General features: G+C 41.1%; 1 protein-coding gene across 1 annotated transcript in view; it reads left to right on the top strand.

Annotated features, from left to right (window-relative positions):
* The first annotated feature begins 515 nt into the window (after positions 1 to 515).
* Positions 516 to 27,531, top strand: part of CTNNBL1 (catenin beta like 1) — a 167,468-nt gene continuing 140,452 nt past the window's right edge. The window contains exon 1 of the mRNA XM_011219614.3: positions 516 to 705. Within this exon, the coding sequence (XP_011217916.1) occupies positions 676 to 705 (30 nt within the window). The 5' untranslated portion in view covers positions 516 to 675. The remainder of the gene's footprint in view (positions 706 to 27,531) is intronic.

Raw genomic sequence — 27,531 nt, 5'->3', positions numbered from 1 at the left:
AGAGAGTTGCATAGGTAATTTACACTTTTTAGTAGCCACATTTAAAAAGTATAAAGAAATGGGTGAATTAATTTTATATTCTATTTGACCCAATATATTCAAAATATAATTTCAACATGTAATCAGTAGAACTCTTAGAAATCCGGTGTGTATTTTATTTACATTTATGGCACTTTTCAATTCAGACTAGCTGTATTTCGAGCCCTCAGTAGCCGCATGTGGTTAGTGGGTATAGAACTAGACAGTGCAGTTCTATGCCTCAATTTCCTTATTTGTGAAATGAGAATAAAATTGGCTAGGTCTTGGAAGGATTAGGAGAGCACAAGTGAAACACTCAGCACTCCGCCCTGCACATAGGGGGCGTCCAAAAAATCTTGGCTCCTTTGGGTCTTTTCTCTCACCGTTCCGCCCTCCTTCAAGTCTCCGCCCCCTTTCTCCGCCCCCTTCAGGCTCAGGGCGGAAGCAGTACCGTCGTAAATGCAGCGCGTTCTACGGTGGCGTTGCCTTTTACCGCAGTGTGGCCGGCTTTCGTGTCACTCGCACTTTTCCCTCATTGGCTCCGCGACCCGCTCACAGCGCTTTCCGGCAGTGTGGCTGGAGCTGCAGCGGAGGCGGCCGCGGTTTGGGCGTGAGTGGAGGGAACCCGAGTAGCAGGTGTTGGCTGGGCCTGGAATCATGGATGTGGGCGAACTTCTGAGCTACCAGGTATGAGGGACGAGGAGGGCCGGCCTACCGTTCCCTCACCCGGGCAGGGGTCTCCGGTTGCAGGACCAGCGCCCTTTCATCTCACCTCCTCTCACCTCTGTCCCAGGCCCGCGTCCCCTCACTTCTCATGCCCGAGTTCCTCNAAGATAGTAAGTGTGTGAACAAACAAGAAATTCAGATTGTGATAGGTACTTTGAAGGGAAGCAGGGTTAACTGTAGAACTGTGCTGTTTGGTGCGGTAGCCACTGGCTACCTGTGACTACTGAACACTTGAAATGTGGCTAGTTGGAATTGAGAGCGATATGTATAAAATACACATTGGGTTTCCAGGATTTAGTATAACAAAAATTATTGTAACATATACTAATAATCTTTATATTCATTCCATGTTGAAATGATGATATATGGGATATGTTGGCTTAAAGAAAATATATTATTAAAATTAATGTTAACTTCTTTAAAACTTTTTTAATGTGACTACTAGAAAATTTAAAGTTACAGATGTGGCTCGTTTGTGGCTTTCAGTATATTTTTATCAGACAGTGCTGTGAAAGAAAATAACCCCTGGCAGTAGGAGACAGGACCTATTACTTTTGGTAATGTGGTCTGGGAAGGACTCAGGAATGGATGTTAAAGGACTGAAGGTTGAGAAGGAGCCAATCATGTGAAAGATCAGAAGGATCAAGGCAGAGGGAAGAGCAAGTACGTAGGCTATGAGGTAGAAGCTGGTGTAGCCTGTTAGAAGATCAGGAAGAGGATCGATGGAGCTGGAACATGGTGAGTAAGCAGGAGGGTGGTAGGTGATGAATAGGAGATGTCGGCCTTCCTGTAGGCCATGATAAGGAGTTCGAATTTTGTTTGGAGAGATGTTATAGATAACCTCATGCAGACCACTTATTTACAGACGAAAAGTGAACCCCATTCTGGTATAGCACTTCCCTGAGGTTGTGGGCTAAGGTCTTGACATAGGTGAAACCAGAATCCTGATCTCCTTATTTTCAGCCCCGTTCATTCCCCACGTGCACTATTCATGCAGTTTCCTTTCTGTAAGATTGATGTCTGCTCCTTCTGTTTCTAAAAGATGGTACAGTCTGGAATCTTTCTATAATCAATCAAATGCACCCATCCTCTTGTGGAAATGGGTGAAGATCATTTGAACTAATGGATGCAAAAGCTCTTCAAAAACAGTAACATTTTGTAGATATGAAAGACGCATTATTTACCTGCACCATCTCTCAAAATCTTTATAACAACCCTGTGAAGAAGGTGCTGTCTTTAATCCTGTTGCACAGATGAGGGAACTGAGGTGCTGCAAAGCATCTACCCTGCAGCTGAAGCTCATAGTAACCGTGCTGCACTGCCTGCCTACTTCTGTGCCAGCTGCTGAACTAAAGTGCTTTTGGATGCGTCTTTGCAGTTAGTTCTCAACATGCCCTTTGAGGTAGGTGGCATGCCTGTTTTACAGAGGTCAGTTACCTGCCCAAGGACAAACGGCGGGTAAGGAGTAGAGCCAGAACTGGAACCAAATGAATACCCAAATCTGGTTTTCCATTTTGTTTTCATACTTTACTTAAAGACTTAAAAAACTTTCATACATACTTCAAAAACTTTAAAAATTGAAGTATGGTGCGCCTATAGAAGAATGCATACATTTTAGTGCTGTTGATTATAGTTGCGATTTATAAAGTGGACTCAGCATGACCACAGAAGTTCATTTCTCAGGGACATGTTGTCTGATTTGAACATCCCCACCCCCAGAGTTTAATTCATTAAAGTCTCCTGTGGGACCTTAGAGTTTGTATTTCTAACAGGTGATTCCAGGTAATGCTGAAGCTCTGGTCCAGGGACTACATTTTGAAAGTGCCCCTGGTCTAGAATGATCTACATTCCTTTTGAAATTTTGCCCAGCTGAGATTCTCCTCCCTTCTCATAGCTGTTAGTTTTAGTTTTTTGAGCTTAAGTTATACTCCTCTGCCATCCAGGATATTGAGAGCAAATCACTTAATCTTTCTGGGCCTCAGTTTCCTCATATGCCTAATGAGGGGATTAAGTAAGTCTCTCTGAGGTCTCTTCTAACTTTAAATTGTGTGATACTAATTATTTAGGCCAAGAGCTCTAGAGATTTCAAGGGATAAAAAAGCTTGCTGTAGGAGAATGAATCGGGGCTGAAAATCTGGGAGATTTGAGTTTTAATCCTCCCTTTATCATTACTTATCTGGGTGACTCAAGACAAGTCACTTCCCCTCTCTGTGTATCTTTTTACCACCTGTAAAATGAGGGATTGAGCTATAAGAGTTGTGGTTGTTTCCTTTCCTGGAATTCAGAGATTAAGGTAAGCAAGGAAAATATGTAATGTCAAGAAATGTTTATTCAAAGTATTTAATATTTTTTGGGTGCTTCTCAAATTTCATTTTTGGGGCAGCATGGTGGGAAGATTCCAATTTTCTGCTGAGATTGGTTCTTCTAGTAACAGAGTTAGGCAGTAAGTGCCTCAGTATATGCCTTATATCCTTGACATATGTTAACTATTCATTTGAGAAGACAGGAGAATTACAATGTGGACAGGAGGTGGTGGAAAAAGTCTTAAAGAGGAAGCCAGTAATGTTCCCAGTATGGAAATGTACTTTTTTGATGCCTTTAGGCTTAGGCATCTCATCAAGAAGTGTGCCCAGCAGTTCCTTGGCTGAGAAGTTTCTGCTGCATAAGTGCGCATATGAACTTCAGGGCATTCTCATTAATACTAATCCCACAGATGTCTGGAAAAAGTTCTTACCTTCGAAGTTTTGCAATAAAGAATTCACATTTAGTGCAGCTTGGCTCAGTGGGAATGACTTGCTTTGTGACATGAGAAGTATTCTCTTTGAGGCAGATTGGGGTCGGGGACCCTTGGTTTTAGCAATACTGCAGACACCCACTCCTCTTGTGACCTATTGGTAATATCATAGCATTTCCTTGAATTGCAGGGGCTTGTACGAATTTATAATCTTGCTTCTTTCCCCTTTTTTCTTTCTTTTGAAATAAAAAAAAATTTAATGACAATAAACTGACAGGAATAGTATTAAAAAAAGTATTTGAGAAAAGGAAAAGGACCCCAGTCTAACAAGTATTTTTATATTCCCACAGTTATTGTATATGCATGGCAATAATCATTGTGTCTATACTGTTTTGTGTTCTATATTTTTAATTTAACACTGCCAGAAATATTTCCTGTGTTTCTACATGGTCCTCATGTTATTTTTAATGTTTTCATAGTTTTTGCTCAAGTGATAGACCAACCATTTTCCCCTAAATTGTTCCTCTATAATTATTTGGAGGAATTATTTCCAATTATTTGGTCTTCAGGTTTTTTTATTGGAGATACTATTGCAGTGAACTTCTTCATTTGTTTGGCGTTTTCCCCCTCCCACCTGCCGTTAGAAATGACCACGTGCCATCTCCTGAGCTTAGTATTGCATGTACAAAAATTATTAAGGTATGGTCTTGGACCTTAAAGAATTCATAACTTGAGGAGTGAGACAGATATTTCAACAACGAACTGTGTGAATAAAGTATTATGGGAGCACAATGGAAGGAATGATAGGATATGCCTGGAGAAGGGATGTATTAATGGAAGTGGATTTGAATGCGGTCATTGAAGAAAAGGGAGATGATGTTGGAATCTCAGCCATGATGAATGAATAGGAATTCTGTGGGTAATGAAGGAGGCCGAGGAAAGTCATTCTTGACTAGGATTAGTGAGAGCAGAAGCATGGGAGTGAAATGTCGGAGCATTGAGTAAACGGAGGAGAGTGGCAGATGATGGGGTCATCTCAGCCGCAGATACATTAAGGAACACCTCGTGCTCATATGGAATGAATCCTTTATCAGTTTACAAGTGCTAACAGCAGTGGGTGTTCCAGTTTTACCACAATCTTGATATTACTAGTTGTCACAATTTAATTTTGTCTCGTTAATCTAGTAGGTATGTAAAGTGTTAGTTCGAGTTTGCTGTAATAGGCATTTTTTCCCTTGTGTGTGTTATCATTTGTATTTCTTATCATCTGCCTCTTTCTCTGTAAGGTAGAATTGTAATTTGTAATTGAGCTTTTCTGTTGTGTTCCTTTGTTGATGGTGTGTATGTAAGAAACATTTTAAAAGCCTGAACACGTGCTCATTCTGTAGTAGCCCCATTTCACCTCTAACCCTGAGAATATTATCCTCATCACGGTATTGTTTTATAGCATTGTGATGTAGGCTCCTTTTGCATGACAATTTAGATTAGTGCTTTTCAAAGTTACTTTTTGTTAATGTTGGAACTATAAACAAAAGATAAAGAGCTATTTTCATTGATATTCCCATTTCAGGGTGTTTTCTGTTTCATCTCCTGAGTGATTTCTTTCTTAAGTTCATTTCCTCTCTTTGCAACTTTCTCGTCCTCTTTCTTCCTGGTGCATTCTCTTCATACTCACAAAACACAGATTTATGTGCCGCCTCACACACTATATAGTTAACTTAGAGGCAGGGACCAGCACCTAGCAAAGTGTCTCACCCATAATTGATGCCTCATGAATGGTTGTGTAATGACTGAGTGAGTGAACCACTATATAACTTCAAATATACTCCGGTTATTTCCCCTTTTGGAAAGCTTTTGTTCTGATATCTTGTTTGCTTGCTGACTTGTATGTCTTTGTTTTCATGTTAGACATCAAGAATGTTTGATTCATGGGGCGCCTGGGTGGCACAGCGGTTAAGTGTCTGCCTTCGGCTCAGGGCGTGATCCCGGCGTTGTGGGATCGAGCCCCACATCAGGCTCCTCCACTATGAGCCTGCTTCTTCCTCTCCCACTCCCCCTGCTTGTGTTCCCTCTCTCGCTGGCTGTCTCTATCTCTGTCGAATAAATGAATAAAATCTAAAAAAAAAAAAAAAAAGCCTGCTCTGTTGATGACCTGACCCTTTAAAAAAAAAAAAAAAAAGAATGTTTGATTCAAATATGTTACTTCAGTTTCTGAATTGTCTTCCTCTTCCATATCATCTCTTGCTACTCTTGCCGCAAAACCTACATTTTTTAAACTTTTATTTTGAATTAATGTTAAATTTACAGAAATCTGCAAAAATAGTAAAGAGAGTTTCTGAGTTTCCATATACTCCTCACCCAGCTTCCCTGAAGTTAACATCTTCTATAACCATAGTATGATGACCAAAACCAGGAATTCATAATTCTAGGTAACTGGACCACAGACTTAATTCAAATGTCACCAGTTTTTCCATTAATGTCTTTTTCCTGTTTCAGGATCCTACCCAGGATCCTGTCATTTTCATCGTCTTTTATGATCTCGACCTTTTTGAAGAGTACTGGTCAGGTGTTCTGTAGGATGTCCGAAGCCTGCATTCTTGGAGGTTGCCAGTACCCTTATTACTATTGACTCTTCCTTAGCGTAGATTCTATAATCCTGTCCCTCATCATAGGTGAACTCATCCATTCTTCTGTCTTTCAGCACCTCGGTATAGACAACTGTGAGCTCCCTAGCCATCCATGATCTAGGTTTCATGTGTCTGTTGAACATTCTGGCCAGATGTTCTGGGGTCATGTAGTTCTCTGTATCTCTCCACCTGCTCCACCACCTACCCCAATTCTGCATTTTAGTCAGGGGAGTCTCTTTTCAGTAGACTTTAAAGAAGCCTTGGAGCTATTTCTCAAAGATGAAGGACAAGGTTCTTTTCCTCATGGATCATAAGATCTTGTGAACAAAGAGGTCTGGCTCTTTTCTCAGGGGTCAAGACGGTGTCAGGATCTGAAAATGTTTAAGCCACAGTTCTTGCTCTCATGGAGCTTGCAGTCTAAGGGTGGCATCCCACAGATTTGAAAACTGAGTCTCCAGTACACAGCGTCCTTGCTGTTAAAGAGGAGTGAACAAAAGGTGGTGGTGTAGGCAGGAGCGGCTCTGCCACCAGGAAAGCTTTACAGAGAAAGTGTTGCTTCTTCAGTCTTCTCTTTATTCCTTCCTGGTTCATTTGCCACCATCATAGTTTAGACTCTTGAGACTTTGTCAGATAACTAGCTTTCTGGTTGGTCTTAATTATTATTTTTGTGGATCGTGTATTGGCATGGTGAACATGGGTTTATTTCCTCTAAAGGCCAGCAGAACAGTTTTCACTGGTCATAGACTTCAGTCCCGCCTCTTCCAGCTTCCTTGGAGGTAGGTTTTATTGAGATGCCTAATTTTGGAGGTGAACTTGAGGAAGACAGCCATACCTTTGTGCAGTCCCTCACTAGGTGTCATTTAAATTGGGATATGGAGGGACGCCTGGCTGGCTCAGTCAGTGGAGTGTGCGACTCTCGATCTCAGGGTTTGTGAGTTCAAGCCCCACGTTGGGCGTAGAGCTTACTTAAAAAAAAATAATAAATTGGGGGATTGAATTTATAAAATTTACACCAAGAGAGAAGTTTTTAGATGTAAAAATAACTATATTGGAGAATGTGGATGGCTCAGAAAAGCCTGTCAACTCTATTGGAGAGCATAATTCAAGGCACGTACCCTCTGAGTGTGTCCATTGGGTGTCTTTTAATGTTGGTGTAGTGAATGAACACTAACTTGGGGTCAGACTGCCTGTGTTTGAATCCCACCTCTGCTATTTGCTAGCTATGTGTCCTTGGGTCAGTTAATTAACCTCTTTAAGCCTCAGGTCTTCATCTTTAAAATGGAGATTTTATAATTATCTCTGCCCACCATTAAAAAAAAGATCTCCATTTTACCATCTTTTTTTAAATGCAGGATTAAATAAGACAGGGTGGGTAGTGCTAAGTAGTATAGTGCCTGACACGTCGTAAGCGCCCAGTAAATGTTAGCTGTTAATTTTAAATTATTGATATAATTACAATCAACGCACATTCTGTAGCAAAAGAAAAAAATGTTTTGTTTTTGTTTTTTTTTTTTTTTAAAGATTTTATTTATTTATTCGACAGAGATAGAGACAGCCAGCGAGACAGGGAACACAAGCAGGGNGGGAGAGGAAGAAGCAGGCTCACAGCGGAGGAGCCTGATGTGGGGCTCGATCCCATAACGCCGGGATCACGCCCTGAGCCGAAGGCAGACGCTTAACCGCTGTGCCACCCAGGCGCCCCGAAAAAAATGTTTTTTTGAATTCTTCCAAGATGCCTCAGTATTCCCAAGGTCATTGGTCCCTTGGAGATTAAGGTTTAGAGTGCTGTAAAAGGAAATGGGAACAGTTTGTCACCCACACATGCCACAGTATAGAACTGTTCTCAATAGATTAAAGCACGACCCTATTCCACCACAGTTAGCAGTCATTGATATCAAGAATTATGTCATCAACACAGTAATTTTTTTCCCCAGGTCTCTTTAATATTGCTGAGATATCTCAGTGTTCCCCTTTTCTAGTGCCAGAAATCTCATTTACAGATTACTCCTTTCTTTTTCTTTCTTTCTTTTTTTTTTCCCCTAAGGTTTCCGAAGGAAGCGGTTGGTTTTGGTCTGAGTCTTGTATGGCTATAGAGAAATTGAAGTTAGGAAAAGGTATAGCAGAGATTCCCTTACTTTTTCCAGAGTCAGCCATTTGATTCTAGTATTTCAGCTGAATAGTTCAAAGCCATTTTCTTTTCTGCAGTGTTCTAGGAGTGACTGATCTGCAAGTGTGTTGGCCTAAATTTTAAAACCCCATCTCCATTGTGGGTTGGTAGATAGAAACTAGATTATCTTTGTCCTGAGTTCAGTGAAAGATCTAGTGAGACTACCGCAGTGCATTTTCATCTGTTAACTCGTTTTAGATTATCAGTTGCCTGTGAGCAGATTATCTGCTTGGGCTCCTTAGACTTCCCTTCAACTACCCAGCAGTGTCCAAAGCCATTGACTGAACTGAGAAGGATTTGACATCAAGCACAGAGTATTATGATGCTTCCCTCTGGATATGTCTGACTATATTCCAAAGGCAGGTATGCTTGTTTATTGAACAGATAGTTTGACGTTCTTTTTTTTCTTTCTTTTTAAAAAAAATTAAATTCAATTAATTAACATAATGTATTATTGGTTTCAGGGGTACAGGTCTGCGATTCATCAGTCTTATATAATACCCAGTGCTCAGTACAACATGTACCCTCCCCAATGTCCATCCCCCCCCCCCCCCCCCCCCCCCCCCCCCCGCCCCAGCAACCTTCAGTTTGTTTCTTATGATTAAGAGTCTCTTATGGTTTGTCTCCCTCTCTGGTTTTGTCTTATTTCATTTTTTCCTCTCTTCCCCTATGACCTTCTGCCTTGTTTCTTAAATTCCTCATATCAGTGAGATCATATAATTGTCTTTCTCTGATTGACTTTTGTCACTTAGCATGATACCCTTTAGTTCCAGCCACGTTGTTACAAATGACAGGATTTCATTTTTTGATGACTGTGTAATATTCCATTGTATATAAATACCACATCTTTATCCATGGACGTCTAGGCTCTTTCCATAGTTTGGCTATTGTGGACATTGCTGCTATAAACATTGGGGTGCAGGTGCCCCTTTGGATCACTACATTTGTATCTTTGGGGTGAATACCCAGTAGTGCAATTGCTAGGTCATGGGGTAGCTCTATTTTCAACTTTTTGAGGAACCTCCGTACTGTTTTCCAGAGTGGCTGCACCAGCTTGCATTCCCACCAACAGTGTAGGAGGGTTCTCCTTTCTCCGCATCCTCAGCAACACCTGTTGTTCCTGACTTGTTAATTTTAGTGTTTGGCATTATTTATGTGTTTGTTTTGTTAATACATAAAATCGAGGATTACATTTTTTATTCGACCCCCCCAAGTTAAGAGCAACTGAGTTTAAAATTACTTTTGGAATTTTTAATAAACTTAAGCATTAACAGTACATCAGTCTTCTGCTGGTGTATCATGTTGGAATGCTATTTTCTTTCCAGTTTGGATAAAATAAAAGAATTGTGGTTAGAGTTTGTCTTGTTATCTTTTACTGGCCTCTTCAAACATTAATACTTCCATGGGAACAGCTGATACCTTCTCATATTAATGTTAAGGGAAATTTGAACATTTCAGGGGTACATAATTATTGACAGAGAAGCTGAAACATGGAGTGGGGGCTCTGGCCAGGAGCAGCTGTTGGGCAGAGGAAGGTAAAGATGCCAAAGAATCAACAGAATGTTAAAATGCAGCAATAAAGAAAAAAAGAAAAAGACATTATCATGGATGAAATTGGGGGTCGTCATGAAAAGAAACCCACGTTGAGGTTCCGTATTTATTTATTATTAAAGATTTTATTTATTTGACATAGTGTGAGTGCAGAAGCAGGGGGAGTGGAAGAGGGAGAAGCAGGCTCCCCGCTGAGCAGTGAGCCCCATTTGGGGCTTGATCCCAGGACCCTGGGATCATGACCTGAGCCAAAGGCAGACGCTTAACTGACTGAGCCACCCAGGCGCCCCTGAGGTTCCTTTTTTAAAAAGGTGATATGGGTTGTATTGAATTGCACTAGCTCCTCTCTTATCTGGTTGGTGTCTTTGGAAAATGTGACACTCCTCATGAACAGATTCTCACATAGCAGAAACTTACAAGTGGAGCAAGAGTGCCAGGGGAGGGCCTGGCACAGGGATGGAAAGTGACTTCCCTCAGGTGATAAAATGGGGATCAGAACAGTGCTTTTTTCCATATTCAAAACTTAACTTTTTCATCATTTTGCTTGGAGTTCTTTCTAAAGTAAACATTCTTCCTTTCTCAGTAGGTCAGAGTATTGTCTTTGGGTGATTATTATGAACACATGTTAATTATGCCCAGATTCTCTCATGATCTTTTGAAGTGTGGAAAGTTTTTACTCCTGTATTAAAACATTGGGAGTGTTACAGAGGAATTTTGAGTTCTTGTGCCTATTGCTTACAGTTTTTCTTGCTTTTCTTTGGTGTTAGTTGTCACTTCTTAGTGGTGATGTTTGTTTAATAGGGTAAAATAGGATAAAATCTAACCTCTGAGGCCCTTTTTGCTTTCCTTTCACAGTGTCCTGAAAAGTTGTGGTTGTTGGATGAATGAAGCGTTAGTATTCTTGGTCATCTTTGGATGAACTGTAGAACTTTAGGGCTCTTCTATTAGTTACTGAAGCCCGAAAGATATTAGAGATCAAATTAGTGTTTTTCATCCAGCATTTCTTCTAGATATCTTTGCCCACCATTACCATCTTGAGGACTGAAGACTATCTGAGCAATTACTAGTGCTCACTAATCATGAGTCTTTCAAGAGAAACTAGCACTCACAAACAGAAGCTTAACCTGGCCTTCTGTGGAGTGCCCCTTTCCTTCATGGCTGCTTATCCTTCTGGAGGGGAGCCATTTACCTGTCTGATGGCCTTGACACTATATCTTTAAGCTAGTCTTATATCCAAATTCACACACCCACCAGCCCATGAAATCTAAATTGCAGCAATCACCTGAGACCCCATGTGCTTATTCCTGACCTTTTCATGCCTCTGCCCCATTTCTGTCTTGTGCTTTGCTCTTGGCTCTGTCTCTCATTTTCTCTCTCTTTTCCCCCTCCCAAGTATGTACATCTGTTCTCTGGCTCCCAACTGCTGCCTCATCCTGAAGGACTCTGGCTGACTGGGCTGGGGTTGCTTCATATGGTATACCCTGCCTCTGCTGGACCTTTGAGATCCAACCTTTGGGTCTTGGCCTCAGCCATTGGTAATCACTGTTGCTCGCCCATCTGATCCTCCTGTGAAAGGACAATTTGGGCAAGACTCTACCCAGGAGCCTTGCAGATTTTCATATTCTGCAACTTCGAGAGCCTACAAGCTCATTTTGGTCTTGTCTTTGCCATTGTTTCCTCATCATTCACCAGGGGTTGGCAAAGAACCAACCAGGTTTCTAGGGCATTGTGAAACATGCTGACAGCCTGTGAGCCAGTCTAGATTCTTTTTTTTAAAATTTTTTTATTTTTTATTTTTTTTTTTATAGATTTTATTTATTTATTTATTTATTCTACAGAGACAGCCAGCGAGAGAGGGAACACAAGCAGGGGGAGTGGGAGAGGAAGAAGCAGGCTCATANATAGATTTTATTTATTTATTTATTCTACAGAGACAGCCAGCGAGAGAGGGAACACAAGCAGGGGGAGTGGGAGAGGAAGAAGCAGGCTCATAGCAGAGGAGCCTGACGTGGGGCTCGATCCCATAACGCCGGGATCACGCCCTGAGCCGAAGGCAGACGCTTAACTGCTGTGCCACCCAGGGCGCCCCGCCAGTCTAGATTCTTGAGGGTTAGTAAATTTCATTTAGATTAGTGATCCATATTGAATCTTTCCTTCTTTAGTTATTCAACAGATACATATTAAATGCCTACTAAATGCAAGTTGTTATACTAGACACTGAGACATATGCACAAGACATTTGCAGTACCTTGTCTTTATGGAACTTATATCCACGGAGGCAAGGCAGACAATAAACAAGAAAAAACAAATACAAATAAATAAGAACACCCACACAAGCAAACAAATGCTACATACACAAAACCAAGATAATTTCAAATCGGTATATGAAGGGGAGAAAATGGGCTGATGTCATACAGTGATGGTGGAGCATCAGAAGGTTCTAGAAGGCCCTTCTGAGGGGGTAACATTTGAATTGAGAACTGAATGATGAGAAAGATCCAGCTCTATGAAGAGCTGTGGGAATAGCAGCATAGGCCTAGGACAAATCCGGTACAAAAGCCCTAGGGTGGGAACGAGCTTGTCATGTGTGAGGCAAACGGCTAGAGCATGGTGAGTGAGAAGAGACAATTAAGGACAGAGGTCAACTGTGGGGAGGGGAGGTGGCCTTAAAATGTTTAGATTTTGTTGTCAGTACAGTGGGAAGCCGTTAGGGGTTTGAAGCTGTGGAGTGCCACAATTTGGTTTATGTTTGAAAAGAGCACTGCATCTGCAGAATGTAGAATAGATTGTGGGGGAGCAGTCTGGCCAGCGTAGGTGTTCAAAGTGGGTAGAATTCACCTCTGTGCTATAGGGGTCCACAGCCGAAGCTCTGCTCTCCCTAGGATAGTTGCTTTCGCACTTTGGTTGTTTTCAGAATCTCCCAGTTCTAAACATTTAATCTATGTTCTGGCTTAATCAAGAAGCAACACTCTCCTCGTGCCAGGCTTGGCACAGAAAATGTGGGCATGATGCCTTTTGTTGAGCACCCTGGCCTGGAGAGAATGAAGAAGGCAGCCCCAGTGGACCCGAGGACAGTGCAGCTGACCTTCAGCACCTGGTAACTTGTAGGGAGCTTTGGAATCCATAAACTTGATGTGCTTCTGCAAAACAGTTGCAGATGGTCTGGACTGATGATTAAATATCACTGCTGTCTTGCCCAGATCTGCTGTGGCCGTCCTCTCCGAGTCTGGTTTTACATTACAGTGGGTAATTACAGGGGCACAGCTCTTTCTGGTTGGCTTAGGGGGAAATTTCAGTGTCTGCCAGTTGTGTAAGGGACTGCAGTGAGCAGTGGCTGTGAGTGACCACTTTTTGTTTTCAACATTAAAAAAAAAAAACCCAACCAAACTTAAAAAGAACTCTCTCTAATGAAAGGGAATAATTGCCTGCCTTCGCTGTCTCTGCTGATTCTCCAGTGGGAGTTCTGCCATTGGACTTGTCGGACTTGGTTGGCAGGGACTTTTTCTCCTGAGTTAGCACAGAGATCTGAATGGGCAGAGATAACACAAATTAGCCGTGGTACAAGCATATCTGCAGAAGAACAGATTTCCTTCTGACCGAAGGTGCCATTGGTGGGCACCACCCTAATTCTCAATGCATCCCTTACCGCTGATGACAGGACTTTTCAGCAAATAAAAAGAATTGCTTAAGCACCACCTGAGCTGGGCTGTTTTTACAAGACTTTTGAGTTTCAAAGGCCCTCAGGCTGCTCAATCTGCCAATGTGAAGTCACTAAATATTATCTCCCTGGCTTCTTTCTGGGGATCCTTATACCTCGTTCAGCATAATGAACTTGGGGAGACAAATTTTGAGTCTTCTGCTTTTTTTTTTCCCCCCAAAGATTTCTTCTTTCATTCCCACAGAACTTACAAGGACACAGAAAACTCAGTGGGGGAAGAAGAGATGGTCTCTGCCTTCTGGCTGACATGACTTGCGCCAGCGGTCACATGCGGGTTCCATAATGAAGATTGCAAATCACTCTCCATCTTCTTGGAGCCTTTCCCATAATTAGAAGATTAAACATTTTGTTTAAGTTAGTAATTTTCCCCCTACCTTCTCTATGTGCTTAAAATCACCATTAGAGTAAGATGGAGACTAGTTATGTGATATTGGGCTCCACGTGCTAGTTGTGATTGTCAGCAAGAGGTTCAGGAAGTCTTACTTTAATTAAAAAAGCAATTTTGGCCATGGTTCACCTTGTGTGAGGCAGAGGCACTTCTGACCATGTGAACTTTTCGATTGCTGAGTACAGTGAGTAGAGCTTTTTTCAGGAGCGTGACACCGAGCCTAAAAGGATAATATCAGGAGGCAGTGTGCAGCTGGGCTTGAAGTATTGCCTCTGCATTAATGGCAGATTTGCCTTCAATTGACAGATTGTGTTTGTGGGAAAAGAGGGTTACTTACAGGGATAGTATGGTCCTGATTTGAAGTGAGTGAAAAGCAACTCATAGAGGAGCTTGTAGAAATTGTCATACTTTTAACGAAGTAAAAAAGAATATGTGTATTCACCTACCTGTGCCACCACACCAAAAGAACAAAACAAAGGCCTGGGAACTACCAGCCCACTAAGAGCCAGGTATTGTGCTGTTTGACTTATAGGTGTTATTGCATTTCATCCTAAAAGCAACCCTGGGAAAGTCAGTATTCTTATTCCCATTTTATAGATGAGGAAAGGAAGTTCACAGAGGTTTAATAACTTGCCCAAAGACACGAGGAAGTAGATGGCAGAATCTTTTTCCTAATAGAGGGCTCTGGTGGATGAAGGGAGCTTAAAACCAGAAATGCCTTAGGAAGTAGAATGCAGCAGAATGCTACCATCACCCAGTGTTGCCTGCCTCGAGTCTGCCGTGTGTATCATTCTTGTCCAGCAGAACACCATGCACTGGTTGTCTAACCCAGGAGAGTAGAACACTCCCGTCAGTTATCAGTCCTGGGGGAGGACTCCACACGCTTCTGCCCATTGCATCTTGGTATTGGAGTTGCCGGTGAAAACACCATGCAGTCAAGTACTGGATGGAATGATGCTTTACTCACACAGAGAAGAGATAAAGCGAGACCAGCTCCCGGGATGTATGTCAGTCCCTTGTGGCTAGTGGGGCCCTCACCCGTCCTCTGAAGCTGGTGCAGGGCAGTGGCCTACCTGCAGCCCTCTCTCTTGCAGCAGAAGGACCCCGGCCGGAAAGCTAGGGGTGTGCCTCAGGAGCACTGATGTACATGCTTAAGCAGAGCAAAGGAACTCTCATTGAGCAGAAACAGAGACAGGTATTGCCACACAAGGTGATAAGCCTGGCACAAGCTGTTTGGGCTCCTTACCTCTTGGTTAGGAGGTAATTTAATTTAGCAATTAAAAAATTGCTTTTTTAATTAAAGTAAAACTTCCTGAACCTCTTGCTGACAATCACAACTCGGTTCCAGGCCTGAGGCCCATTCCTATGCAGCGGAGTGGGATTGGAAATACCGCATGTGTGGGCTGCCTTTCCCAACAGTTCTGTATTGAAGTTACTTGGTTATGTGTCTTTCTTCCCATTAGACTTTGAGTTCCTCAAGGACAGTGACCAGATCAGTGCATGCTATGTAGTAAATGCTCAATAAATGTCTCTTGACTGAAGGAAGGAAAGAATAAGGGTAATAAGGAAGAAGGAGGAAGGAAATGTATGAAGCAGTGAATCAATGATTAGTGGCTGCATTTGGTTCTCTTCTAGGTATCTTTTTTATGTTGAGGCTGGAGTTGATTCTGACTCCAAAGCAACAGATTGAGTGACCCATTTATTTGCCCAATATTTGCTATAAGTCTACTGTGGGCCATAATTGCTGTTTTCTCTTCACCCAGCCTTAGAGGCAAAAAGTAAGAGATAATACAAACAACAAGATTAGTTTTTATTTCATGTTGTTGTAGCTGGCATACCCATTTCCATTTGATTTTTTTTTTTTTTCTTACTTGACATGTATTAAGTACTTTTTCTGGGTTAGGTGCTTCCTCACTAGGAGGGCTTTTTCTGGGGATGAGACGGTGATTTATTCAGGGTCACGTTCTAGTAACAGACTTGGATGTCTGCCTACTGAAGTCCATTTTCTTCTCACTGCACCAGTCTCCCCTTTTAATGGGACTAGTTTAGCATCAGGTTCTTATGTGCTTTGTGTTTTGTACAGGCCTGGGACACACACTGGTTTCTAAAACAGGAAGTAGTAGAGCTGCCAAAAGTTCACTTAAGTTTAAGTCGCCTTGGGAAACAGATCTGTAGAAAGCACAGAACCAGTTAAGGCAGGATGATTTCCCAATCACATGGTGGTGGTATGATGTACTGGACTGAGTGTTTCAGTCTCGGCCCCTCTATTTTCTAGCTGTTTGACCTTAGGCAATTCGCTAAGCAAGCCACCTGAGCCTTGGTTTCTTCACTTGAAAAAACGGAATGGGCGTTCTTTGCCTAGCAGGGCTGTGTGTGGAGTAAAAAGATAATGAACATAATAAGCACACAGTTAATGGTAACTCTTACACAGTTTGGATAATCACTTGGTGAGGTAGCGATGGAGGAACTCTGTGGTTTCTTTAAACCCTGAGATTTTCTGACCTCAGTGCCTCCTAACAAGTCCTTTGTGAGATTTATATCTGACTGCCCGTGGAGGCCCAGCCTGGCTTACTTATACAGCTTTGTTTAAAAGAGGTGGCCAAATTCCCTTGTGTGTAGGGTTTTTCAGCCAGTGTCTCTGTGTTTTTTGGTATGTTTGCTGGGATTCTCAAGTTTCTAAGTAATTTCAGTCTGAGATGAGTTGGAGTGATGTCAGGCTGCTTTAACACAGGTGTTATAAATAAGATTAAGAGGTTGTTGAGAAGATATCAGTGGAGCTCTGGGACTGGCTTTCTGGAGTCATTCTAAATTGACAGCTAATGGGTATTTTGCCTTGATGGCTCTCTCTGAGTTGGTTGTAACTGACTAGAGATTCACCCACAGAGGAAACTTGCTTATGAAAATTCACTTTCCTTTCCTTTCTCAGAAAGTAAAGCTACCATAACGTGTAATAATGCCTTTGCATCGTGCAAAAAAACAAAACAAAAAAACAGTTGTCTTTGCACTGTTTTCAGATACCTTTTTCTAAGGCAGCCAGTTCTTAAGGTTTTTTTCTGATACCATAAGCCTGCCAAGCTTCAAAGAAAACTTTTAAAAGGGGAGAGATGGTTCACATTTTTTTATTCTTTTATTTATGTTTCTGTATAAGACAATTATTTAATTATCTTAATCCTTGGTAGAGTCCCTTCCTGCCCAGCAAAATATGCATTTTGCCTTATCTGGTCTACTAGATGCTACTGCTAGGAAATAGAGTGTCCTAAAATGTTCTTGAAGTGAACAGTTATTAGTTTAAAATTACTTTAAAGTCAATTTTATAGCTTCCTTGCAAGAGAGTTGTGGCGATGGGGATAGAGCTTGCAGGGGGGAGTTTGTAGGTGGCAATAGGCATTCACCCAGGCACCCAGAGAATTCCTTTTCATCATATTCCATGTGGTCAGGTGGTCAGTGTTCTTTCTGTGTTCTAGGTGGAGGAAGTATTTCTGACTCTAAGAATAACTCATTCCCCATACTTGTCTTTATTGGGAATGGAGGTGTTTTGCTAACTTTCGTGGTTTGTAAAGCTTCTAGAAATAGTAAAACCTTGAGTTGAAGAAAATAAAGTGCATCTTAGACAAAAGTAGACATGAAAGCATCTCTTTTCATTGTTTTTGATGGGCTCATCAGCAGGCATGTATTGAGGCCATAACACCAGATACTTCGTTCAAGCTGAAAGAGGTAAATCGGCACTAGAAAGAAAATATATTATATAATCATGCTGTGTTTTCAGACTTTAAAGTATTACCCATAATGTTGAAAAATATTCTCTTTAACAGGATACTCAGGGTAAAGTTTGATGTGAGTTCTGTCTTCCTTGAATAAATGTGTCAGCCATTGTGTAACAGACTTATGTGGATAGGTTTTAACTTTTAAAACAAGTAATGGTGACAGCTAATGTCCTAAGCTCCTGAGATCAAAATTGTGTCAGAACCATGAAGGAACTAATGAGCAACTGTGAAAGACCTTGATTATGTAAATGAATAAAATTATTTATTTCTTACTTATGATTTGGTTCTCACTAATTTAGTCCCAGGTTATTCATCCCCTCTCCTTCCCATTTTCTCAAAACATCTTCACTTTTCTCTTTTCTCTCCTATCTGTCTTCCTGCGAGTACACATCCTTTCTCCCCAGCCACTCTTTCTGTTTGAAAGAGGAATGAAGTTTTAAGTCTTGGCAATGACCTCAGAAGCAACTTATAGAAAAGGTAATTAAAGATTTCCTTGCCCCACTTTAGTCTTAATGAAATTGTCCATTGCTAGAGGCAATATTCCACTGGCTGGAATCTTCTCTGTCAGCATAATTACACATAACAGGTGTGCTGTATTATGTGCAAAACCACTGTGGGGCTGCTCGTTGCTGAATGAGTACTCCATCTCCATCTCTCCCCAGCCTCTGTGACAAGCACTTATGAAGTATCTAACCTTTGTGTCACCGAAAATAATAAAGTGAATTTATTGTATCTGAGCTTTGGTTTAAAAGTCTAAATAATTTAAAATAGCATTGCCATATTAACTTGTTATTCAATGTTTAAAGATTCTGAGTGGACTGGGTGGGTTCCCCAAATGGTCTAGGGGGGGAAGTTCTTACTGCAGTCTACATATGGAGAGTAGAGAGATGGCACTAAGCTTTTACAAATGGGCAAGGAGCAATGACAGAAAAGAGCTGTCCTGGTTAAAGCCATAGACAGAAAAGTAGCAGAAGAGATTTTAATGTTAGTTGAAAGATGATGGCAACAGGGAGAGATGATGAAAATTATGCCTTTAAGAGATAGTTTCTGGGGTTGTGACTAAGGAGAGGGATCTGGAGGTTGTATGTACTGCTCCTGCAAAAGAGAGAGATTTCAGACCTAGGTCTGTCTATGACTTCAGGCTCAAGTCCTGTTACTTCCTTGAGTCTTGGTTTATTCATCAGTAAATTATAAGGTTGTACTGATATTCTTTGTCTGAATCTGAGTTTTACTGTTCGTGTCCTTTATATCGCTTGGTGCCACCATTAGCGAATTAACTAGGTGATACATAAAGTATAACCCAGGATGGCATAAAAATGATCAAATATGTAGGTGCAAATGAATCCTGCCTGGCTGCAGTCACGCTAATGACCCAAGGACCTCCAAGAATATGTATACCTTATATACATTTGCTAATAGGAAGGTATGATTCCTGGGTAGTTCATTGGTTTAGCAGTCCTCTTCCCCCTGTCTCTCACTGATTTAGCAACGTGGGTTGAATGCCTGCTCTGATGTTGGGCACTGTTGGGTGCTGAGGTCTTAGCAAGGGTCAGATCCCATGGTTCCTGTCTTGTGAACCCAGTTTATGAATTAGTAGAGGAGATGGAGATTTATGAATGCATATGTTATGTGCTGATAGAGGTATAATATGATACACTGCTGAGGAACCTCAGAGGTCTTACTGGAGTTTTTGGAAGACTATTAGAAAAGGTGACCTTAGAGCTGGAGCTTAAGGCTGAGTAGGATTTCTCTAGAATGAAGGCGGAAAGGAAGGTGATCTGCTATTCATGGAAGCACAGTATGTATTTACCCCATTCCAGGGCATTGTTTAAATAGCCCAAGGTGACTCCTAGGTCCTTCCCTTATTGGTTATTCCTATAGCAGGGTTTCCAGACCCTGTACTGTCCTGCTTGTGCATTATCGAGATTTAATGCCTCTTTTTCAAGTGTGTTGACTAAGTCAGTGCTGCAAGACTGTAGCCAAATTGGATGTTATACTTCTAATAGTGTGACCTTAATATGCATTAGCTTAAAAAAATTTAAAGTTGATCATCCTGTTGAGTCATTGAATTGGAGATTTACTGAAGCCATCAGCTCTTTTCTGACTGAATTGTTTTTAAGTCACATTTCCCCTGACAGGGACTTTATATATTCGCTATTTTGAATTTTAAACAAAGGACTCCACAGTGCTTATACTCTTTTGGTTCAACCAGTTATGGTTCTCTCTGTCTGTGCTGCCATTCATCCACATTTCTCTTTCTGCCTGCTTGACTAACTTTGTGAAAGATCGTGTTGAGATAAAGGTACCCAATATGTGTTGTAAACCCTTAACCTTAGTGAGCCGCAGCAACACCAAGGAACTGCAGCTAGTGGGGCATGACTTGTTCTGCATGATTCCCTGCTAGCTTCTAGTGGTCCCCTTTTTCTCCCTCTAAGTGTGTGCATAACCATACCATTTTGCCAAATTTACTTCAGATCTTTAAGAAATAAAATTTTATAAATACAGTCGAAATCTCATGTATACCCTTCCCTAATCCCGTTTTATTGTGTGCCCCTCCCTAATCCAATTTATTTATTACCCTTTTTAGAAGCAATCACTGTCTTGAATTTGGTGATTATTATTCCCACACAATTTTTTTTATTATTGCTTATGTGTACAACCAGGGATGATTGAAATTTTCTTTTCTTTTTTCTTATTACAAATGTGTTCCAGTGAACATTCTTTAAGTATCTCCTTGTGCACATGTCTGCGAATTTCTGTAATGTGTATATACCTGGGAGTAGAATTGCTGGGGTAGTCAGAATATATGCATTTTCAGTGTTATTAGGTATCACCAATTAGTCCTATACTCATTTATACTCCTATCAGCAAGTTTTAACAGTTCCCGTTTCTCCACATCTTCACCAACACATTGCTAGATTTTAATTTTTTTATTTTTTGCCAGTCTGATATCTTGTGGCTTTTATGTGCATTTTTCTGATTTCTAGTGACATTGGGTCCCTTTTTATATGCCTGTGGGCTGCTCAGTGTTTTTTCTTTTGTGATCATAATTGTGATGATATTCCTTGTCAAAAGCTGATTTTAAGTAATTCTAAAAGTGTTGTATGTATAAGACTTTGCATTAGCAATCATTAAGAGAGATTGGATCTTAGGTTCTGTTTTCTTTTCCAAGTGCTGTATCTTTATCTTATTTAATCTTACTCTCCCTTATCTTATTAAAGACAACCCTGTGGGGTAGAGTAGGGGCAGAGCGTTTTTATAAATGCTGCATTGATAAGTCAATGACTTATCTAAGGTCATGTGACTCTTAAGTGAGTCACAAGAACCCCTAGATTTTTTCTGATTATTGGTTTGCTGCTCTTTGTATTGTACTGTGCTACTTCTTTTAGATCAGTGCAGTTCTGTTGTTATTGTTGTTCGATTGATGTCTGATATTCCCTCTAGCACCTAATGGAGTGATGTTCAGGTTCTATTAGCTTAGTAAACGCTTCTTGAGTGAATGAATGAATGATGATGGTTCTGGTATAACTGACAAAACATTCATAATAAGTCTGCTAAAATGGAGGTAGTTTACCTTCCAACAATTTTACAAGTATCTGCCTCTGTTAGCCTTGATAAATAAAGAAACTGAATCAACATTCAGCTTTCTAATGCAGCTGCAGAATTAATCAGAGAAGATGTCAAAGTAAATCATGGATGCTAAAGTATAGTTTGTACTTTCAGAAAAAGAATTCTACACACCCTCTGGAGGTGAGATGAATATATATTCAGGCTTTAACAAGAAGTAAGAATTTTTTTGGTAGGAAAAATTAAGTCTTAATGACTAGTGATTTAAATCATAAATCACATCCATGTTACTTGTCAGCCAATCAGATTACAGATCTTAAGTGAGAGTCTTGGTGATTTTAATTTTTGAGACATTGATTTCTCCCCCCTCCTTGTGGGCAGTTAAAACCCATGTTCTCCAGTAATTATTGTATTCTCAGCACCTGTTATTTATTTTTTTTATTGGGAATTAAGTAAATGAGAGTTTTTTTTATATTTGCAATAACTTTGCTTTGAGATTTTGAGTTTCTGGTACTTGGTTTTTCTTCCAGAAAAAAAAGGTAGTAAATGGCCATGATGCATTGATTTTTTTTTTTTTTAAGCTTTAAGTCTTGTAGAGGTATAATATGTAATTGTATATGAATACCTGGAATATTTCTCAGATATTTCTTAAAAATTTGTTGATATAGCACTTTATAGTTTACATAGGGCCCCTTTGGAAGATGTTTTAGTCATCACAACAACCTTTTGAGTTGAGGTAGGTAGAATTTTCTGTCTCTGATGGCTTTGATCCCTGATTATGGACTTTGGCTGATGGTAGTTGCAGCATTAGAGATTGTGAGCTTTTTCAGTTCTGGTGCCTTAAGCAAATTTGCAAGGGAGCCCTGATGTTAACTTTGGCAGGTTTCATGCCTGCAAATATTGATTGAGCCAGAAGTCCTAGTTGTAAAATGTCACCAGTGAATGTGCAGCCAGCAAAGGCAAGGGAAAACTCATTACTGCAGCTCATCTGTAACTTCTGGGTCAGGCCACTCACTACCATATGGAAAAATGAATGTTTGAAAACTCTCTTTTATTCTGACAAAATGTAATCAGGCGAGGTTAACAGCAGATGATTTCTGAGCATTTCAAATTGGTTATACCAATCCATCCACAGCCTGGGTTTGTGACATTCCATATGTCTAATTACCTTTAGAGGTATCAGAAAGCTTTAAAATTATGCAACCTAATGACAAGAAGGAATTTAATTATGTGTATACCTACCTTTCTCCCCTGCATTGTATGCGACCCCCCCATATTGAAAGTGTTTATTCTGAAAAAGAATAGGCAACGGTAGAGGAAGAAAGAAATAGGATTACTGTCTTGAAATAATCTAAAGATTTTTTTTTAAATGCGAGAGTGGGACTAATCATGTTTATATTGCTTTAAAGAGAAAGATTAAGGACCAAGGAAGAAAGTTGGAAGTTGGAAGGTTTCTCCTCAAACTCTCTGAGTGATCCAAAGATGGAAGGGGCACGATTTAGGGAGGGGTTAAGGTTCTGGTCGCTGGAAGTGTTAGGAAAGCCCCAGCCTATACCCAGTGAAGATGTTTTAAAGGGGATTCAAACCTCATATAGATGATTGGGTTAGATTCAAGGCTTCCTAAAGTCTGGATGTCTCTAGTGCTTCAGAATTACTGCAGGAGGTCGTGAATCCAGACAGATGTACACAGGGGTTTTCTGTAGAGTGAATCGCAATCTCTCAAAATTTCTCTCAAAATTAATCCATCTCTCTCTCTCTGATAAATGTAGGCGTTAAAAACACAAATGCAATGAAAAGTATTNAGGCTGCTCAATCTGCCAATGTGAAGTCACTAAATATTATCTCCCTGGCTTCTTTCTGGGGATCCTTATACCTCGTTCAGCATAATGAACTTGGGGAGACAAATTTTGAGTCTTCTGCTTTTTTTTTTCCCCCCAAAGATTTCTTCTTTCATTCCCACAGAACTTACAAGGACACAGAAAACTCAGTGGGGGAAGAAGAGATGGTCTCTGCCTTCTGGCTGACATGACTTGCGCCAGCGGTCACATGCGGGTTCCATAATGAAGATTGCAAATCACTTTCCATCTTCTTGGAGCCTTTCCCATAATTAGAAGATTAAACATTTTGTTTAAATTAGTAATTTTCCCCCTACCTTCTCTATGTGCTTAAAATCACCATTAGAGTAAGATGGAGACTAGTTATGTGATATTGGGCTCCACGTGCTAGTTGTGATTGTCAGCAAGAGGTTCAGGAAGTCTTACTTTAATTAAAAAAGCAATTTTGGCCATGGTTCACCTTGTGTGAGGCAGAGGCACTTCTGACCATGTGAACTTTTCGATTGCTGAGTACAGTGAGTAGAGCTTTTTTCAGGAGCGTGACACCAAGCCTAAAAGGATAATATCAGGAGGCAGTATGCAGCTGGGCTTGAAGTATTGCCTCTGCATTAATGGCAGATTTGCCTTCAATTGACAGATTGTGTTTGTGGGTCAATTGACAGATTGTGTTTGTGGGAAAAGAGGGTTACTTACAGGGATAGTATGGTCCTGATTTGAAGTGAGTGAAAAGCAACTCATAGAGGAGCTTGTAGAAATTGTCATACTTTTAACGAAGTAAAAAAGAATATGTGTATTCACCTACCTGTGCCACCACACCAAAAGAACAAAACAAAGGCCTGGGAACTACCAGCCCACTAAGAGCCAGGTATTGTGCTGTTTGACTTATAGGTGTTATTGCATTTCATCCTAAAAGCAACCCTGGGAAAGTCAGTATTCTTATTCCCATTTTATAGATGAGGAAAGGAAGTTCACAGAGGTTTAATAACTTGCCCAAAGATACGAGGAAGTAGATGGCAGAATCTTTTTCCTAATAGAGGGCTCTGGTGGATGAAGGGAGCTTAAAACCAGAAATGCCTTAGGAAGTAGAATGCAGCAGAATGCTACCATCACCCAGTGTTGTACCTGCCTCGAGTCTGCTGTGTGTATCATTCTTGTCCAGCAGAACACCATGCACTGGTTGTCTAACCCAGGAGAGTAGAACACTCCCGTCAGTTATCAGTCCTGGGGGAGGACTCCACACGCTTCTGCCCATTGCATCTTGGTATTGGAGTTGCCNTGCCAATGTGAAGTCACTAAATATTATCTCCCTGGCTTCTTTCTGGGGATCCTTATACCTCGTTCAGCATAATGAACTTGGGGAGACAAATTTTGAGTCTTCTGCTTTTTTTTTTCCCCCCAAAGATTTCTTCTTTCATTCCCACAGAACTTACAAGGACACAGAAAACTCAGTGGGGGAAGAAGAGATGGTCTCTGCCTTCTGGCTGACATGACTTGCGCCAGCGGTCACATGCGGGTTCCATAATGAAGATTGCAAATCACTTTCCATCTTCTTGGAGCCTTTCCCATAATTAGAAGATTAAACATTTTGTTTAAATTAGTAATTTTCCCCCTACCTTCTCTATGTGCTTAAAATCACCATTAGAGTAAGATGGAGACTAGTTATGTGATATTGGGCTCCACGTGCTAGTTGTGATTGTCAGCAAGAGGTTCAGGAAGTCTTACTTTAATTAAAAAAGCAATTTTGGCCATGGTTCACCTTGTGTGAGGCAGAGGCACTTCTGACCATGTGAACTTTTCGATTGCTGAGTACAGTGAGTAGAGCTTTTTTCAGGAGCGTGACACCAAGCCTAAAAGGATAATATCAGGAGGCAGTGTGCAGCTGGGCTTGAAGTATTGCCTCTGCATTAATGGCAGATTTGCCTTCAATTGACAGATTGTGTTTGTGGGAAAAGAGGGTTACTTACAGGGATAGTATGGTCCTGATTTGAAGTGAGTGAAAAGCAACTCATAGAGGAGCTTGTAGAAATTGTCATACTTTTAACGAAGTAAAAAAGAATATGTGTATTCACCTACCTGTGCCACCACACCAAAAGAACAAAACAAAGGCCTGGGAACTACCAGCCCACTAAGAGCCAGGTATTGTGCTGTTTGACTTATAGGTGTTATTGCATTTCATCCTAAAAGCAACCCTGGGAAAGTCAGTATTCTTATTCCCATTTTATAGATGAGGAAAGGAAGTTCACAGAGGTTTAATAACTTGCCCAAAGACACGAGGAAGTAGATGGCAGAATCTTTTTCCTAATAGAGGGCTCTGGTGGATGAAGGGAGCTTAAAACCAGAAATGCCTTAGGAAGTAGAATGCAGCAGAATGCTACCATCACCCAGTGTTGTACCTGCCTCGAGTCTGCCGTGTGTATCATTCTTGTCCAGCAGAACACCATGCACTGGTTGTCTAACCCAGGAGAGTAGAACACTCCCGTCAGTTATCAGTCCTGGGGGAGGACTCCACACGCTTCTGCCCATTGCATCTTGGTATTGGAGTTGCCAGTGAAAACACCATGCAGTCAAGTACTGGATGGAATGATGCTTTACTCACACAGAGAAGAGATAAAGCGAGACCAGCTCCCGGGATGTATGTCAGTCCCTTGTGGCTAGTGGGGCCCTCACCCGTCCTCTGAAGCTGGTGCAGGGCAGTGGCCTACCTGCAGCCCTCTCTCTTGCAGCAGAAGGACCCCGGCCGGAAAGCTAGGGGTGTGCCTCAGGAGCACTGATGTACATGCTTAAGCAGAGCAAAGGAACTCTCATTGAGCAGAAACAGAGACAGGTATTGCCACACAAGGTGATAAGCCTGGCACAAGCTGTTTGGGCTCCTTACCTCTTGGTTAGGAGGTAATTTAATTTAGCAATTAAAAAATTGCTTTTTTAATTAAAGTAAAACTTCCTGAACCTCTTGCTGACAATCACAACTCGGTTCCAGGCCTGAGGCCCATTCCTATGCAGCGGAGTGGGATTGGAAATACCGCATGTGTGGGCTGCCTTTCCCAACAGTTCTGTATTGAAGTTACTTGGTTATGTGTCTTTCTTCCCATTAGACTTTGAGTTCCTCAAGGACAGTGACCAGATCAGTGCATGCTATGTAGTAAATGCTCAATAAATGTCTCTTGACTGAAGGAAGGAAAGAATAAGGGTAATAAGGAAGAAGGAGGAAGGAAATGTATGAAGCAGTGAATCAATGATTAGTGGCTGCATTTGGTTCTCTTCTAGGTATCTTTTTTATGTTGAGGCTGGAGTTGATTCTGACTCCAAAGCAACAGATTGAGTGACCCATTTATTTGCCCAATATTTGCTATAAGTCTACTGTGGGCCATAATTGCTGTTTTCTCTTCACCCAGCCTTAGAGGCAAAAAGTAAGAGATAATACAAACAACAAGATTAGTTTTTATTTCATGTTGTTGTAGCTGGCATACCCATTTCCATTTGATTTTTTTTTTTTTTTCCTTACTTGACATGTATTAAGTACTTTTTCTGGGTTAGGTGCTTCCTCACTAGGAGGGCTTTTTCTGGGGATGAGACGGTGATTTATTCAGGGTCACGTTCTAGTAACAGACTTGGATGTCTGCCTACTGAAGTCCATTTTCTTCTCACTGCACCAGTCTCCCCTTTTAATGGGACTAGTTTAGCATCAGGTTCTTATGTGCTTTGTGTTTTGTACAGGCCTGGGACACACACTGGTTTCTAAAACAGGAAGTAGTAGAGCTGCTAAAAGTTCACTTAAGTTTAAGTCGCCTTGGGAAACAGATCTGTAGAAAGCACAGAAACCAGTTAAGGCAGGATGATTTCCCAATCACATGGTGGTAGTATGATGTACTGGACTGAGTGTTTCAGTCTCGGCCCCTCTATTTTCTAGCTGTTTGACCTTAGGCAATTCGCTAAGCAAGCCACCTGAGCCTTGGTTTCTTCACTTGAAAAAACGGAATGGGCGTTCTTTACCTAGCAGGGCTGTGTGTGGAGTAAAAAGATAATGAACATAATAAGCACACAGTTAATGGTAACTCTTACACAGTTTGGATAATCACTTGGTGAGGTAGCGATGGAGGAACTCTGTGGTTTCTTTAAACCCTGAGATTTTCTGACCTCAGTGCCTCCTAACAAGTCCTTTGTGAGATTTATATCTGACTGCCCGTGGAGGCCCAGCCTGGCTTACTTATACAGCTTTGTTTAAAAGAGGTGGCCAAATTCCCTTGTGTGTAGGGTTTTTCAGCCAGTGTCTCTGTGTTTTTTGGTATGTTTGCTGGGATTCTCAAGTTTCTAAGTAATTTCAGTCTGAGATGAGTTGGAGTGATGTCAGGCTGCTTTAACACAGGTGTTATAAATAAGATTAAGAGGTTGTTGAGGNAATAAGATTAAGAGGTTGTTGAGGGGCGCCTGGGTGGCAC

The sequence above is a fragment of the Ailuropoda melanoleuca genome, chromosome 13 (assembly GCF_002007445.2).
Source record: "Ailuropoda melanoleuca isolate Jingjing chromosome 13, ASM200744v2, whole genome shotgun sequence".
Lineage (NCBI taxonomy): Eukaryota > Metazoa > Chordata > Mammalia > Carnivora > Ursidae > Ailuropoda > Ailuropoda melanoleuca.
The sequence above is the reverse complement of the archived record's forward strand: the minus strand, read 5'-3'. Positions and strand labels throughout refer to the sequence as shown.